At 32.4% G+C, this 16,604-nt stretch overlaps 1 protein-coding gene across 1 annotated transcript; it reads left to right on the top strand.

Annotated features, from left to right (window-relative positions):
- Positions 1 to 7,786: 7,786 nt before the first annotated feature.
- On the top strand, positions 7,787 to 15,396 carry LOC120195709 (cellulose synthase A catalytic subunit 5 [UDP-forming]-like). Its single transcript, XM_039197650.1, has 15 exons — positions 7,787 to 8,213; positions 8,849 to 9,044; positions 9,130 to 9,365; positions 9,454 to 9,556; positions 10,614 to 10,782; positions 11,323 to 11,589; positions 11,760 to 12,105; positions 12,383 to 12,520; positions 12,642 to 12,767; positions 12,887 to 13,099; positions 13,200 to 13,470; positions 13,736 to 13,932; positions 14,045 to 14,395; positions 14,680 to 15,262; positions 15,340 to 15,396. The coding sequence occupies exons 1-14, from the start codon at positions 8,133 to 8,135 to the stop codon at positions 15,259 to 15,261; spliced, it is 3,276 nt and encodes a 1,091-aa protein (XP_039053581.1). The 5' UTR covers positions 7,787 to 8,132; the 3' UTR covers position 15,262; positions 15,340 to 15,396.
- Positions 15,397 to 16,604: the final 1,208 nt, after the last annotated feature.

Genomic DNA, 16,604 nt, shown 5'->3' with positions numbered 1-16,604 from the left:
GATAATATATCACATAAAACTCCAATCCTTATGGATATTAATATAGTACATCAAAGTATGGATGACAACGGGTCGGGTTCGGGCCGAGTATTGGTCCCTCCGTCTCCGTCTCCGTCTCCGTTTAAAAAATTCATACCCGTCCTTGCTTAAAAAACCGCGGGGATTTAAACGAGGATCCCCATCAAGTAATCGGAGAAAATCATGGGGAAACGGATATTCCCGTTTAGCATAAACGGTTATTTAAATGGGTATTGGGCCGGGTATATATATTTAAATTATATATATATATATTTAATTTAAATATATATATATTCTATATTTTTTAAATTTAAATTAAATTTATTAATATTATATATATATATAATAATTATTTTTAATATTTATCGGGTCGGGTATCGAGCCGGGTAATCGGGGCGGAGATTATCAAACCTGTCCCCGTCCTTGTCCCCATTTAGCATAAACGGTTTTCCCCGTCCTCGTCCCAGTTTAATTCGATTTTCGATTTTTTCCGTCGGGTTTAGGGTTTTTTTTTTTGCAATCACTACATAAAAAGTCATATTTAATACATGGATAAACTACAAAAATGATCACTTGCCTTTCAAAATTATACATTTTTTCTCACTAAATTCAAAAAAGTAAATTTTGATAATTTACATTATCATTTTACTAAGTTTCAGTAACTGAAACGTTGAATATCGTTAGTTTGATGACATGAAACGTTAGTAAAATGGTTTAATTTTTATTTTAATCTTTGAGTTTTAGATAAAATTTTAATTACGAGTCTTTTCCTAAATCCAAAAAAGTTTATGGACAAATTTTCAATTTACTATTTTTTAATATGTTTTTCTTCTCGCCGAAACCCTAGCTTTCTCCCCCCGCCCCAACTTGCGTTGCACACCCCACCACTAGACTTCTCGTCATTCATCTTCGCATCTGTTTGAGGTAATCATCGAAAAAAGTTTATTTGGACCCGAACAATTTAGTTTGGGTAATCTTCACCTCTGTTTGTGTATGAATCAATTTAGTTTAAGAATTATCTTCTATTTTATTCTTTGTTCATTGACTTCTCTGTTCAGGAAGAAAAACCAGGTTTGTTTTTAACCCTGGCTTGGAGCATGTTACAGATGTAAAAATGAATGCGAGTAATCTGTTACTTTTGTTGTCTGCTTTTAATATTTCACATGGTCTGTTATTTTAGTAATTTTGGTCGGGTAACTTTATCATTTGAAGGGCATGACCGCATGCAACTCTGTTACAGGTATTGTTCTCAACTTTTAGAGTTTGCGTCCGCACAATTGCTATCTTCTAAGCCTAACTCACGAAAGCCTAAACCAAAACCACGGGTTCAAGCTCATCCAACGCCGAAGCCATAATCAAAACAATATCAGTTCACTTGCTCAATCTCTGAAAGACTGCACACTCGAACCACCCTGCATATAGTGGCTTATGTACGTGGGCAAATGCATACCATGAAATTTTAACTTTTATGTTAATTGTTAGTTTTATTGAATGTTCTCATCCTTAAATTTTATTTGTATCCATCCTATACGAAAATTTTTGTTTTTAATATATATGTGTTTATCCTAAAAAAATATTTATGGATTTGTCACTACCTGCATAATCAGTTGTGGCGCACAAAGTTGGTGGTTGCTAACGAACGTAGAAATAATGTGAAGTGGATTTGAGTTTTTAAGGAGATAAGAGGACGATGAGAGAGAAATGATCGGTGATGAGAAGATGAAGAGTGAGAAGCCGGTGGAGGACATAGAATTTCAGTGTAGATGAAGAAACGCCTATTAAAAAAGGGTAAATTAAAAAATATATATACCTAAATTATTTTGGATTTAGAAAAGTCTCATAGTTAAAATTTTATCTAAAGTTCAAGGATTAAAATAAAAATTAAATTATTTTATTAATGCGTTACATCATCAAACTAATGGCATTTAATGTCTCAATAGCCAAAATTTAATAAAACGATAACGTAAGTAATCAAAACTTAATTTTTTTAAATTTAGTGAGCAAAAGTATACAAATATGAAAGGTAAGTGAATATTTATATAGTTTACCCTTAATACATAATGTTCTAATCATAATATACATCCAAATATAAATATTCACATCAATTCCTCATAGATGTCTATAAAAATAATAGGTCTCGATAAAATCTTACTAATATAAAAATTCAATAGAATAAATATTAATAAAGAAAAAAAGAGTACGCATACCTTTAATATGCATAACATGTTACCTTATTAAAATCCTTACAAGAAAATTCCAGTAGAACAAAACCTTAGTTAAAAAAAAGTACAACAAGAGAGAAAACTATCGTTGACATATTATCATATTAAAGGTCAATGCGTGAAGTTAACTCAACAAAAATAGATGAATGAAGATGTTAAACTGACGGACAGTTCTACAGTGCGACACTTTAATATAAGACTAAAATAAGAAGTTATCGCTTTTGTTATTTATACCTAAAACATCATTTTTTAAATATTTTCGGTCATTTTTTAGAGCCTAGTAATGTTTTCGGTCAGTTTTTAGAAAATCAGGTTAAAACGTCAAATAATAACAAAATCGGTCATTTTTTAGCGCCTAATAATATTTCCGGTCATTTTTTTACCGGTTTTGTTATTTAAACAATAACAAAACCGTTAACGTCTATTTTTAACTGTATATTAAGACTGTCACACTTGATCATTCCCCTAAAATGACAGACGGCTACATCAACAATTCTTAAAAAATATATAAATAATATTTATATTTAACTATTTTGAACCAATCAAATGTTTGTTTGTTTTCTGTGCGAGTGTGAACTCAAATTGAAGTTTTAGTTGTATGGGAGACTCAAACGCAGGCTCGTACAAATGAAGAATTACCCTTCAGTACACAAGGGCAAGGGCAACATGTTTTCTCTGGACAAAATTTTTACAATAATGGTATGAGAAAAAATGTTCGAATAATAGTAAATCAAAATTATTTACTATCTTCCACTATGGTATAACCTCTTTCATTTTGAGTTTGCTTCCGTACTAAGGCACGCTTAGACCCTCTACCCGATCAGAAGATAAAATGCCAAGGCTAAAATTATCCACAAGCACCTTGAGAAAAAATTAGGATGTAAATATTCTAATTATTTAGGATAAACTATACGATTAATACTTAAAGCAATTATTTTTATTCCATTTTGATATTTGAACTTTATTTTTTTAAAAATTTACACCTAACTTTTAGTTTAGGTTCATTTTGGTATTTTGATGTTAAAAACTAAACAGATACGTTGACATGTGACCATAAGGTAACATCACATCATCATTGATTTTTTTTAAATCCACGTCAGTAGTTCTGTTAATTTTTAAAGAAGAGTACAAAATTGAAACATAAACTAAACATTATGCATAATTTTGAAAAAAATAGAACTTAGGTACGAAAACAAAATAAAGTAATAATTTAGGTACTAAATGTATAATTTACCCTATAATGTAATTTTTTTTTTTTGCTTCTTTTGGGAGCGTGTACGTTGGACAAGATTTAGTAATATGAAAATGATTCAAGATTTTGGTACGAAAAAAAGAAGAAAACTATCTTATGAGAAATTCTCAAACCAATGACAAATTTTGGTAAATTTTGTAGGGTAAATTTGGGGTCATTGCATTATAATTATTGAATAAAATAAAATTAGTTTTTCTCCCTTTGAAATATTTTAATTAAAATTCTTCAAATTAAATTAGTTAATTTCTTTTTAATTTTTTTGTATATTTAATTGAATCTTTTAATCTAAAACTTTGAATAATAAATTATTATAGATAAGATAAGAATGTTAAGATCTGTTATTACAAAGAGCATCTAAACAATTTTCATGATATAACTCGTCAATTTTATAAAAGATAAAAAAAAATTACAGGATTATAATAAATATTTATAACCATAACTGTAAATTAAAATATAGATATGAATAAATATGTATGTATCGATAAACGAACCACAAAAAAAGATCAAACACTAAAAGATAATAGACAAACCACAAATCAAAGTCGAATGACGTGATAAAATTATTCACAAACGCAAATAGCGTATCCAAATTCAATTCGAGCAAAAACAAGAAAGATCAACGTGATAACAAAAAAAAAGTCATCACAATTAGGTGTGACGATATCAAATATAACCATGAGAAAAAATATATACAAAAACAACGTCTAAACAATCGAAAACATACCAAAAAATAAAGAAAAATTTACCAAAAAAATAAATGAAAACGAATCATAAATATAAAATTATTAAAAAATTTAAAAACAAAGATGTGATAAAAAAATATCAATAACAACGACCATCAATAAAACTAATGTTTTTGTCTACCAGTAAAAAAGAAAAATTACCAAACGACTTAAATCTTTTAGGGTTAGTATCTAAACAATTAACAACATTATCGATTGAGAATAATAATATTAGAACCATCCGATTTTATTTTACTTTTTTTATCTGTTGGAATATCAACATTACACATTTAATTAACTCTATGAATAAATAAATAATATGATTTTGATTATGATTATGATTATGATAACAATTGATCAACCATACATCCTTTAATTAATAAAAAATCAGATATTCCTTTTATGTATTATTATATTGAGGAAATGCAAGACTGGGTGGAGAACGACAATAAATAAATAAATAAATAAATAGAAGAAAATTAACTTTTAGTGCCTAACCTTTAACCAAACAATATGACTACAAATTAATATTAAACTAAGCATCTTAAAATAGCTCGGAAAAATGATCTGGCAACGACTCATATTTTAACAATTTTATCCAATAAATCCAAGTTTCAACCATTAATTGTGCTTTATAACTAATTAAAACTAACATGCATTAAAAATCTTACACGATGATGTTGTTTTAGGTTGAAAATTTTATTTGATAAATTTAATTTTTGTCTTAAAATTTATACTTGTCAAAAAATCATAATTTTATTAATATAATATCAAAAAAATCATTTCTAACATTCGATCTAATTAAATAATTATTTTGGTCTCTATTATCTTTTTAGAGTATTTTTATCTAAAAAATTATTTTAAGGTAAAAAATCCCTAATATTTAACTAAATAGTCACTTTAGTTCTTTCTTTTTAGAAGCATTTTGATCGGTAACATATATTTTAGGACAAAAAGCCCTTATCTTAAAGTGTTAACGGTCGACTATCGATTTTTATCAATGAAAGAAAATATTTTAGAGGCATTTTTGTCTCAAAATGAATTATTAAAAAAACAAAATACTTTAAAAAATAAGAATTAAAATGAATATTTAATCATCAATAATCAATTAGTCTAGTGAGATGAGATACTAGATTCTTTAAGCAAGATCTAGTGTTCAAACTCTGATGTTTGGGAGTTGAGCGAACTGGGTTAGGAAGATTGTCATTGTCTCTACAATATATGATCTGAGTTAATTGATAAGATACTAGTGATTAATTAAAAAATAAATATTTAATCTAATATTGGAGATATTTTTATTATACTTTTTTTATTTAATATATTTTTTAAAGAATAATATCTACAACAGTAGGTCTGCCGACACTCACACGATCAAGAAATGGAATATTGCTTCTGGCCATATTATTTTTATAATATGAAGAAAAATCATCAGAAAAGGACCAAAACAGTCGGCTGTTATAATTTGGAGAAAAAGTATGGCTGGATTCTTTTTAAGTTTTTATGTATATGAAATGAAAAATTAGTTGTAAAATTATATTGCCGTAGGTAATTGACTATACCATAATAATAATTATAAAATATGTAAATATTTGTAATTATAAAATATTTTTATTGAATATTTGACTATTAAAAAAATATTTTTATTAAAATTTAAAACCTATTTTATTAAATCTGAAACTGCGCCTTATATCCAAGTACAAAATAAATTGATTAAATTATTCGACATTTCTTCGTAATAGTCTGAAATAATTATAAGATAATATTTTTTTATAATCTTATTTAATTATTGATAACGTACGATTGCAAGTACAACCTGCAGACACAACTTCTAAAAAATGGACTTAAAGAGATAAAACACTCTTTTTAACTACTAAAATCACTTTAATGAGTTCAAGTGCTTGACACTTCTAAATAAATGATATCATTTCGATTTTGGTATGATGTTAGAAGTGAGCAAAACTTAACTAAAAAAATTGATTTTTTTCAATTTTGAGTTATTTGGGTCAACTTAAATTATAAATTCAGTTTTTGAGTCGAGTTGAAATTTCAAAATTTCGAGTAACTTGAAAACCCAAAAAATTGGATGAGTATTTTGACATATTTGCGATTTGATCCATGATTTTTTATTCCTTCAATTCCGCCTTAATTTTAAGTCAAATTTTTTACAAAATTTGAACCACATGTTCGTAAACCATAATAGAATATATATATGGAACATTCAATTCCACTTTTTGATAACAACTTTTTTTCCAATTTGATCCTTCAATTTTATATGATTTTCGACTTTCTTCAATTCACCATTCATTTTAAGTACATTTTGACCAAATTTAAATCCCAAACTCACCTATGTAACTTTGATTCTTATTTTAATTTTACTAAAAATGTACTCTATTTTTTTAATTTAATCCTTTAACTTTGTATTTTACTCAATTTAATATTTTGATTACAATTATTTACAAATTCTTTATTCACATAAAATATTTGACTCTTTTATACTATTATCAATCTTTTATCTTCAAAATACATTATTTAAAATATAATATTATAAATATATTTTATAATTTTAGATTGTTTGTGGTATATTAAATAACATTATAATGTGAAGAAATATATATCTTATATAGTTAGAGAAAATCAAAAAACTAGAACAAATTCGGTACTATAAAATTTGTATCAAAAAATTATAAATAATTACAATTAAATTTGTATAAAAACTCAAAAAAATCGACTCGACTAAAAAATTTTTAAGTTAAGTTCAAGTTATAAAGTATAAATCGTGAATAAATCAAAATCTTTTGACTCGATTAGATTGAATAAATGATTTTATTATTTCTTTGCATCTTCCGAAAATGGAAACATTATTCTAAAAAGAATATAAATAAACCCTAATTCCAAATTGGTCAATTCATCAAATCTTCAGTTCAATTGGATTTCCGTTTTCTACCCCAATTTCTGGCGAGAATTTTGTCATGCTCATTGCTCAAACTTCAAAGTGATTCGCAGTTTAACTCAGCTGCTCACCTAAATTTGCTGTCTTCTTTTTCCCTATTTTTCAGATATTTTTTTTTAAACTCCTCTCTTTCTTGCTTACTTTTATCACCGCCAAGCACCACCGTGGCACGGTGGGGGTAACCCTTGGTCCCACCACCTCCACAACCCCAACTAAGAAAGTGTAAAGTTGGGTCCCGCATAAAAATCGATTTTTTAATTTTAATTTCTCATTTTTTTCAATGTTAAAATTTAATTTCTCAGTAGCCAGTTTCTCCATTTTTGTATTTACAACTGAGATTATTGTTCAAGAGCTTTTGAGATGGAAAGTAAAAAAAAGCATGAAAAATTAAGAAAAAAATTATTCATAAATGAATAAAATGCCAGATCAGTTTGATTTGGTTCCTCTTTGTGTGTTAAACATTGAATTTTCATCAACATTCTTTTCTTTCATTCTCTCTCTCTCATAAGTTTTCATTTTTATTTTTCACAGAGGCAAGAGAGAGAGAGAGGCTCATTTGTTGGCAAAATTGGGTCTCTCTTCCTTTCATCTCTCTCCCTCTCTGAAAGAATCAATCGATAAGATGTGATGACACGGTCAATATATATATTTTAAATTATTACTTTAGCATTTTTTTTAATTTCCACATTTTAATAATTGACATTATATTTCTAGCTGTCTTCTTCCCATATCTATATTTGGTTCTCTACCTCTCTGTCTTTCCATCTCTCTCTAAAGTTGTGTTTTTTCTTAATTTCATTCTATAATGCGGGTGTTGTCGTTCCTCGTAATGAGTGCTTGAGAGGGAGTGTGAGAGAGAGAGAGATAAAGTTTGGGTCATGAGGTTTGAAGAGAGATAGCTATATTGAAGTGGGTTTGTCTTGCTTTTGAAGCTTTGAGCTGTGTGTGTTGTTGGGATTGAGAGGTAAATGGATACCAAAGGAAGACTTGTTGCTGGTTCTCACAACAGGAATGAGTTTGTTCTCATCAATGCTGATGAGATTGCAAGAGTAAGTACCTTCAAGGTTTATTTCTTTTTTTTAGGTTTTCGTTGCCTCTTATGATCAACACCAATATTTTTGAAGGATTTTGGAGGATTAAAATCTGGTCAATGTGTTCTTTTTGGAGCTTCTTTTGTGTTTCACGCTTTTCTTGGACCCCCATTTTTGGATTTGGGTGAGGCTTTTTAAATTTTTTATTTTTAAGTCTCGTTGGTGGATTAGCAGAAATTTTTAGCCATGCTTACATGGCTGTTTTCTTCAGCTTGATAGAGTATCACATTCCAGGAAAATTTCCTCTCTTGTGGTGTGTTCTTTTTGTTTTTTGGGGTATAGTGTTTATATACAGCCTAGATTCAACTAAACCGAATTTCATTAACCATCCCTTATAAACCCAATTTTTTAATTTATTCTATACTTCATAGATCTCAGACCTGCTAGATGCATTCCAATTTTGGCAATTAGTGGCTGTAGTTTTTGCATATATATACTACCTTTTTTTTTTGGGGTGGGGGGACGGGTTATTTTAGCTATTACAATAGCTTTTTAGTTGGGTAGCCTAAAGTCTTTTGTCTGGTGTTGTGAAAAAGCATTATTAATGATCTGGCGGCGATTGACATTGCAAGTTCTGTAACAATGACTTGCAGGTGACTTCTGTTAAAGAACTAAGTGGGCAGATTTGCCAGATCTGTGGAGATGAAATAGAGATTTCGGTTAACGGGGAACCATTTGTTGCCTGCAATGAGTGTGCATTCCCAGTATGCAGACCTTGCTATGAATATGAAAGAAGTGAGGGGAATCAAGCATGCCCTCAATGCAAAACCAGATACAAGCGCATTAAAGGTGAGGCTCGATAAGTTGATCTTTTAATAAAAACTGAAAATCCCTTGGTGGTAATAGTTTTAGCTAACAATGTGACCTATTCCAGGTTGCCCTCGTGTGGAAGGGGATGAGGAAGAGGATGGTGCTGATGATTTGGAGAATGAGTTTGATATTGCTAGCCAAGATAGGAGAGACCCTCACCATATTGCTGCCGCCATGCTCTCTGCTCGACTCAATATCAGTCGTGGTTCCCAACCTTATGTTTCGGGAGTAAGCACCCCAGCAGAGTTTGATGCTGCTTCTATTGCTGCGGAGATCCCTCTTTTGACATATGGCGAAGAGGTGAATTTTTTTGTTAGTCATGTTTTGTTCGTTTAAGTATTTATTCCATTGGTGGCTGACATTTCTAATTGATTATTTATAAAAAAAGGATGCTGGGATTTCTTCTGATAAGCATGCTCTCATCATTCCTCCCTTTATGAGTCGCGGAAAACGTATCCATCCAATGCCAGTTCCTGAGCCTTCCATGACTTGTAAGTTACTCCATTTGTTGCTAGCAATGTACGATAACTTGCAATTTAACTTCAAGGGTAAACTACATAAATGGTCACCGAACTTTTAGGGTGCTTGCATTTTGGTCACCCAACTTTTAAAACTTGCAATACAATCATTAAACTTTTAGTTCGTTTTCAATAAGATCCCTGACATTACCTCCCGTTAGTTTTATCTGACATGACACGTTACTGTTATTTTCTAGCTTATTAAAAATTAAAAGAAAAAACATTCCCAAATGACACCGTATAAAATTTGGGAAAAGTTAAAAGGGTTTAAAACTCTTTCATCGATCAAATGACTTAGATAAATTAGGTTTAATTTGGGTTTTCTGATTTAGGCTTTTTTTCTAGTTTATCGACTGCTGGTGGATAAAAATGAGGGAGAGAATGACTCAATCGAAAGTTTGTTCAAGTGTGACGAACAATAAGTTGTTATTTCTGATGTATTTGAAAAAAATATTTCTGATTTGATTAATGTGTTACCCAAATGTCTGAAGTTTGTTTAAATCTTTTGGAATTCAAAATTGAGGGATTTTTCATATTCTGGAATTACTATTTGTCATATTGAATGTGATTTTAGTCCCAATAGGGTTCGAAACAAAGAAAAATAGATTGAGCTGTAATTGATTTTGGATTTTAGTCCCAATTTGATTTTTAGGGTTTTCAGTCAATTTTGGGTGAGGAATTTTTTTTATTAAGCTGAAATGGGTTAGAAGGATTATTTTATTAAGCTAAAAAATAACAGTAACGTGCCATGTCAGATACAACTAACGGGAGGTAACGTCAGGGACCTTATTGAAAACGAACTAAAAATTAGGAGACTATATTGCAAGTTTTAAAAGTTGGTGACTAGAATGCAAACGCCCTAAAAGTTCGGTGACCATTTACATAGTTTACCCTAACTTCAATTGGTTCATTGCAAAATTCTGAACTTGTTAGTTATCAGATTATTTGTCATAATTCCGAATACTCATTTCTCATGCCCATTCTTTTTCTTTTATAGCTGTGTAATGTAATTTTGTTGTTGATAACACAGTGCCACCCAGACCCATGGATCCTAAGAAAGATTTGGGAGTTTATGGGTATGGAACTGTTGCATGGAAGGAAAGAATGGAGGATTGGAAGAAAAAACAGAATGAGAAACTCCAGGTGGTTAAGCATGAAGGATATAACGGAGATGAGTTTGACGATCCTGATTTGCCAGTGTAGGTGCATTTTACCACTGAATATCTTAACTGCTGTGTTTGTGCATGCTAGCTCATTGAAACTTGTTCCTGCAATTGTTTTTTTTAATAGATTCCGCTTTCTTTTTTGCGTTAAATGAACATAGAAATTGTCGATTGATTCAGAAAAGACCTGCCTGCTTCAGCTAAAGCCTAAGTTGCTAATTATCAATGGTATTCGTGATTAATTGGAGAAGCATAATTGTTGTTTTTCATTTGTGCTAAATGAATCATTTTTCCCCCTTGTTATCTTTTCTCCTGAGAAATATCAATCTTTTATATGATTGCATTATCTACTTTGTGGTGGCTCTAGAGTTTGTCTTCTCCTTACATATATGTTACTTTCATGTTGTGAGCAAATGCATGCCTCATTCTTTTGTGTTGAAGAAGTAACGCAAACTTGAATCTGAGCTCTCTGCATCAAAAACGATAGTAATTCATAAGTAACTATAGTTTCTTATGCTGGCCTTTTTGCATTCATCAACTGTTTCAACTGAAAAAGTAAAATTTGTGCTGTTATAGGATGGATGAAGGCAGGCAGCCGCTTTCAAGGAAACTACCAATTCCGTCTAGCAAGATAAATCCATACAGATTAATTATATTACTCCGGCTTGTGGTCTTGGCATTGTTTTTCCACTATAGAATCCTGCATCCTGTGAATGATGCTTTCTTTCTGTGGCTTCTTTCAGTCATATGTGAAATATGGTTTGCTGTATCATGGATATTAGATCAGTTCCCGAAATGGCACCCAATTGAACGAGAAACATACCTTGATCGTTTATCATTGAGGTGACTTTATCTTCCTTTCTCTTTTCCCCTTCTGCACTCTCTTTGCATCTCAATCCATCTGTACCCTGATGAATTTGAGGACATGTCCGAGAGAGAATTCTGTTTTAGCTATTATTTTTATTTTTATATTTATATTATTAGTTTCTGTTTTCCTCTTTTCCCCCCCTCAGATACGAGAAAGAAGGGAAGCCATCTGAGCTAGCTTCTGTAGACATATTTGTTAGTACAGTTGATCCCATGAAAGAGCCACCGCTTATCACTGCAAATACAGTTCTTTCTATCCTTGCTGTAGATTATCCAGTTGATAAAGTAGCTTGTTATGTCTCTGATGATGGTGCTGCCATGCTCACGTTTGAGGCTCTGTCTGAGACATCTGAATTCGCAAGAAAGTGGGTACCATTTTGTAAGAAGTTCAGCATTGAACCCCGGGCCCCAGAGTGGTATTTTGCTCAGAAAGTTGACTATTTGAGAGAGAAAGTAGATCCAGCGTTTGTCAGGGAACGCCGTGCCATGAAGGTTTGCAATTTTTCTCCTAATTACAATATGTTTACTGCTGGCAATTTTTTCATTTGACTAGCGTACCTAGTGCCTAAATGCTATATGAAGGAATCAATTGTAGACTGGGAAATTGCATTACTTAAGCATAAAGTTTAGCAGACAGAGAGGCTATCTATTTGCATTTGGCAAAAGAAACTCATTTCTTTTATTCATGGTATTTGCGTACACTAAAAATGTGCTCCATTGGTTTCAATAAATGATGTTCATATTCCGTGTTGCTAATTTGTCAATACAGAGGGAATATGAAGAATTCAAAGTTCGAATAAATGGCTTGGTTTCCACAGCTCAAAAGGTTCCAGAGGAGGGTTGGACAATGCAGGATGGGACTCCATGGCCAGGAAACAATGTCAGGGATCATCCTGGAATGATCCAGGTGAGGTGTTTTCTTTATGTGCTGTTTGAGATATGGTTTAGAATTTAGATGCTACCTGATTCCCACACTTATGCCAATATGCATATTAACATTTGTAAATATTGGGTATTCTTTGCTTTAGGTTTTCCTTGGTCATGATGGCGTTCGTGATATTGAAGGGAATGAATTGCCTCGTCTGATTTATGTTTCTCGTGAGAAGAGACCAGGCTTTGATCACCACAAAAAGGCTGGAGCAATGAACTCATTGGTACGCCTCTCTCTTTCTTATCTCAAGCATGCACACACAATAAAATCTAAGTTTGACATGCCATCTGTTCTGTCGTTTGATTAATCTAATTGTTGAGAACTTTTGGCTGATAAATTAAGGTGCGAGTTTCTGCTATCATCTCCAATGCTCCTTTCCTACTGAATGTTGATTGTGATCACTATATAAACAACAGCAAGGCTCTTCGTGAAGCTATGTGCTTCATGATGGACCCTATTTCAGGAAAGAAGATCTGCTATGTCCAATTTCCCCAAAGATTCGATGGCATTGATCGACATGATAGATACTCAAATCGCAATGTTGTATTTTTTGACGTAAGGATAGGTTTTGGTAAAATTTAATGTTGGACTTGCAAACCACACTTTTCTTCCTGGAAGGAAAAGATGATATATTTTTTTATTTTTGTGAAAACAGATCAACATGAAAGGACTGGATGGGATTCAAGGTCCTATTTATGTCGGAACTGGATGTGTCTTCAGGAGGCAGGCACTCTATGGGTATGATGCCCCTGTCAAGAAGAAGCCTCCAAGAAGAACATGCAATTGTTTGCCAAAATGGAGCTGCTGCTGCTGTTGCCGATCTAAAAAGAAGAATAGGAAATCAAAGTCCAGTGATAAGAAGAAAAACAACAAAGAAGTTACAAAGCAGATATCTGCTCTGGAGAATATTGAGGAAGGAATTGAAGGTTTGTTTTCCAATCGGTTTCTAGTATGCATCTGCAAAATGGATTTTTCTCATGGCATGTAATCTCTGTTCATTAGTAACTATAAATTATCTTGGAGTGGTCTCCTTTGCATACTTTTTGTCCCATCTAAGTTGGGATTGATGTTTCGTGATATATTTTTTTGATCAAGAATCTATTCCCTTTATTGTTTCAGATACATGCTCTCTTGCCTAAATAGATTATGTTAGATAGACCCTTAATGTATTGCCATCATATTATATTGTAGGTATAGACAATGAGAAATCATCCCTTATGCCGCAAATCAAGTTTGAGAAGAAATTTGGTCAATCACCTGTTTTCATTGCTTCAACACTTATGGAGGATGGAGCAGTTCCAAAAGGAGCAACAACTGCATCACTATTGAAAGAAGCCATCCATGTCATCAGCTGTGGTTATGAAGATAAATCGGATTGGGGAAAAGAAGTATGTAGAAACCATTTTGAACTAAATAAATTAATTTTTCTTTCAAAGTTCTTTTTTCCATTTGAATTATTGCATTCTGCAGTGATGCTCATCAATGCTGATCTTCATCCAGGTTGGGTGGATATATGGCTCTGTTACAGAGGATATATTAACAGGCTTCAAGATGCACTGCCATGGCTGGCGATCAGTGTACTGCGTGCCTAAAAGGCCTGCATTTAAGGGTTCGGCTCCCATTAACCTCTCAGATCGTCTGCACCAGGTTCTTCGTTGGGCTCTGGGATCTGTTGAAATTTTCTTGAGCAGGCATTGCCCAATATGGTATGGCTATGGCTGTGGACTGAAACCCCTGGAGCGCTTTTCTTACATAGCCTCTGTTGTGTACCCCTTGACATCAATTCCACTGCTCATTTATTGTACACTGCCAGCTGTTTGTCTCCTTACTGGAAAGTTTATTGTCCCCGAGGTAATTCAGATTGGCATTTCATTCTAACGTATAATCAGCTCAGACTAGTAAATAGTAATTTTAAAACCGGTTTTATGGGTAATAATATGAGTGCTCATCATTAACATGTTTTTACTAAGTCGAAGGAAAGCTCATACATCAGATTTTATTTTCTTTCCGTTTCTTTTATTCTTTTGGGTGGGGATACATTATCACTAGATATACTGTGGGAATTACAAAAGTTGGATATGCACTTAATCTGGCTTTATCCGAGTTTCAGCTAATTCTGATTTTTCCTTGTGCAGATTAGCAATTATGCTAGTCTTCTTTTTATGTCTCTCTTCGTTGTCATTGCTGTGACTAGCATCCTTGAAATGCAGTGGGGAGGTGTTGGAATACATGACTGGTGGAGAAATGAGCAGTTCTGGGTGATCGGTGGAGTCTCGTCACACCTGTTTGCTCTCTTCCAGGGTCTGCTCAAGGTTTTAGCTGGTGTTAACACGAATTTCACCGTTACCTCAAAAGGAGGAGATGACGGAGAATTTTCTGAGCTGTACTTATTCAAGTGGACATCATTGTTGATTCCTCCCATGACGTTGTTGATCATCAACATAATTGGAGTCATAGTTGGGATTTCAGATGCCATCTCTAATGGGTATGAATCATGGGGACCTCTATTCGGTAGACTGTTCTTCGCGATCTGGGTCATCGTTCACCTTTACCCATTCCTCAAAGGGATGATGGGGAAACAAGACAGGCTTCCCACCATCATTGTGGTCTGGTCAATACTTTTAGCTTCAATTTTCTCTCTTTTATGGGCTCGAGTCAATCCCTTTGTTTCGAAAGGAGATATTGTTTTGGAAGTGTGTGGTTTGAACTGTGACTAAAATACAGGAAAAGATTAAAAAGAAAGTGGGGGAGGGGGTCGTATTTCACGATGAAAAGTTGTCTGGAAATCGCATAAAATCTGCAGCGCATTTGGTGGAAGATGAAGACATCCTCGGACGCGCCATTGTTGCCCTCAGTTAGCATGTACTAGTAAGGTAAGGGAAAAACATGTTGGAATAACTGTAGATACACAAGAGTCATGGCCCCCATATTTGTTTTTGTTGAGTTATTTTTTATTGATTCTTTGGATACGTGTTGATTTTGTTGGCTGGAATTCATAAAAAGGTCATTGTAATTTGCTGAGTATAGGATCCAAAGGGAGAAAACATGGAGTGAGTTTCATGCATAATGCTTTACATTCCCTTCTCAATGAGAGACTTTCAAGAATTGTAAAAACTTGGATTGGAATTTGTTTTTGCTTTCACTTTAAGGTTGTCTGCTTTTGTCTTGCAAATAAGATATGGCTGCAAACATCGCCTTACCATTGAGGGATTAAGGCCTTAGCATTTCATTTCATTACTTTTATAACATAATTTTGAGTGCTTATGATCACTGTCAAATTGGATTAGCTCTCCATAAAGCATAAAATTACCTCTTGATGTACCAAAATTTCTCATTTGAAGTCATGTTTCATCGGAATATAGCTATACTAGAAATTTTAAAGTTTTTTCGGATTATATCTCCTGTATTTAACATATTTTCATCCTATATTGCCGGTGTTGTTCAGATATATGGTTATTAGGTACACTGACAATCAACAACTTCTACTGGTATGAACTTACGAGTTCTACTATATTTTTGCTCATTAAGCCACTATATTTTATTCTTCCTCATGTGTTTACACTTATGTTTACACGTTTTAATTCGTGGTATACATAATAATACGCAAGTAAATCATAATAATTGTGGTTTCTTTATATATAAAAAAATTAAATAAGCCTAAGGAAGATTTTCACATGATTCAAGTCAAAACCAAGAGTTGCTTGTTTTAACTTTCATGCAGGCTTATACTTTAGACCACTTAGTTATATCACTTGCGCACGTACTTATAAGTGCCACTATCATATAGAATCACATGTGTACACAACCAATAAACTACCATGTTACTATCATATAATATAAGATGTCCATTACACACGACATAGACATAGACAGACATAGACATTGACCAAATAGTTTTGTTTTGCTTGTCCGAAACTCTTACCTAGAGTAGCTTCTCCTTTCCTTTCAGTTTGCTCTAAAAAAGCTCCAACAGACCCAAGACTTTACATACACATCAAACATCATAGAATATTACCATTAAAAGTTGAATAAATACAAAAATCAAACAAAATCGCGGATC

Source organism: Hibiscus syriacus, unplaced genomic scaffold (genome assembly GCF_006381635.1).
Source record: "Hibiscus syriacus cultivar Baekdansim isolate YM2019G1 unplaced genomic scaffold, ASM638163v2 tig00004620_pilon, whole genome shotgun sequence".
Taxonomy (NCBI): Eukaryota; Viridiplantae; Streptophyta; class Magnoliopsida; order Malvales; family Malvaceae; genus Hibiscus; species Hibiscus syriacus.
Note: the sequence above shows the minus strand (reverse complement) of the source record. Positions and strands in the feature narration are given on the sequence as shown.

Coding starts and splice junctions, on each gene's coding strand:
- LOC120195709 (XM_039197650.1), top strand. CDS start 8,133: ATGGATACCAAAGGAAGACTTGTTGCTGGTTCTCACAACAGGAATGAG. Junction 12,106..12,382: donor GGGAACGCCGTGCCATGAAG/GTTTGCAATTTT, acceptor TTGTCAATACAG/AGGGAATATGAAGAATTCAA. Junction 12,768..12,886: donor CTGGAGCAATGAACTCATTG/GTACGCCTCTCT, acceptor TGATAAATTAAG/GTGCGAGTTTCTGCTATCAT.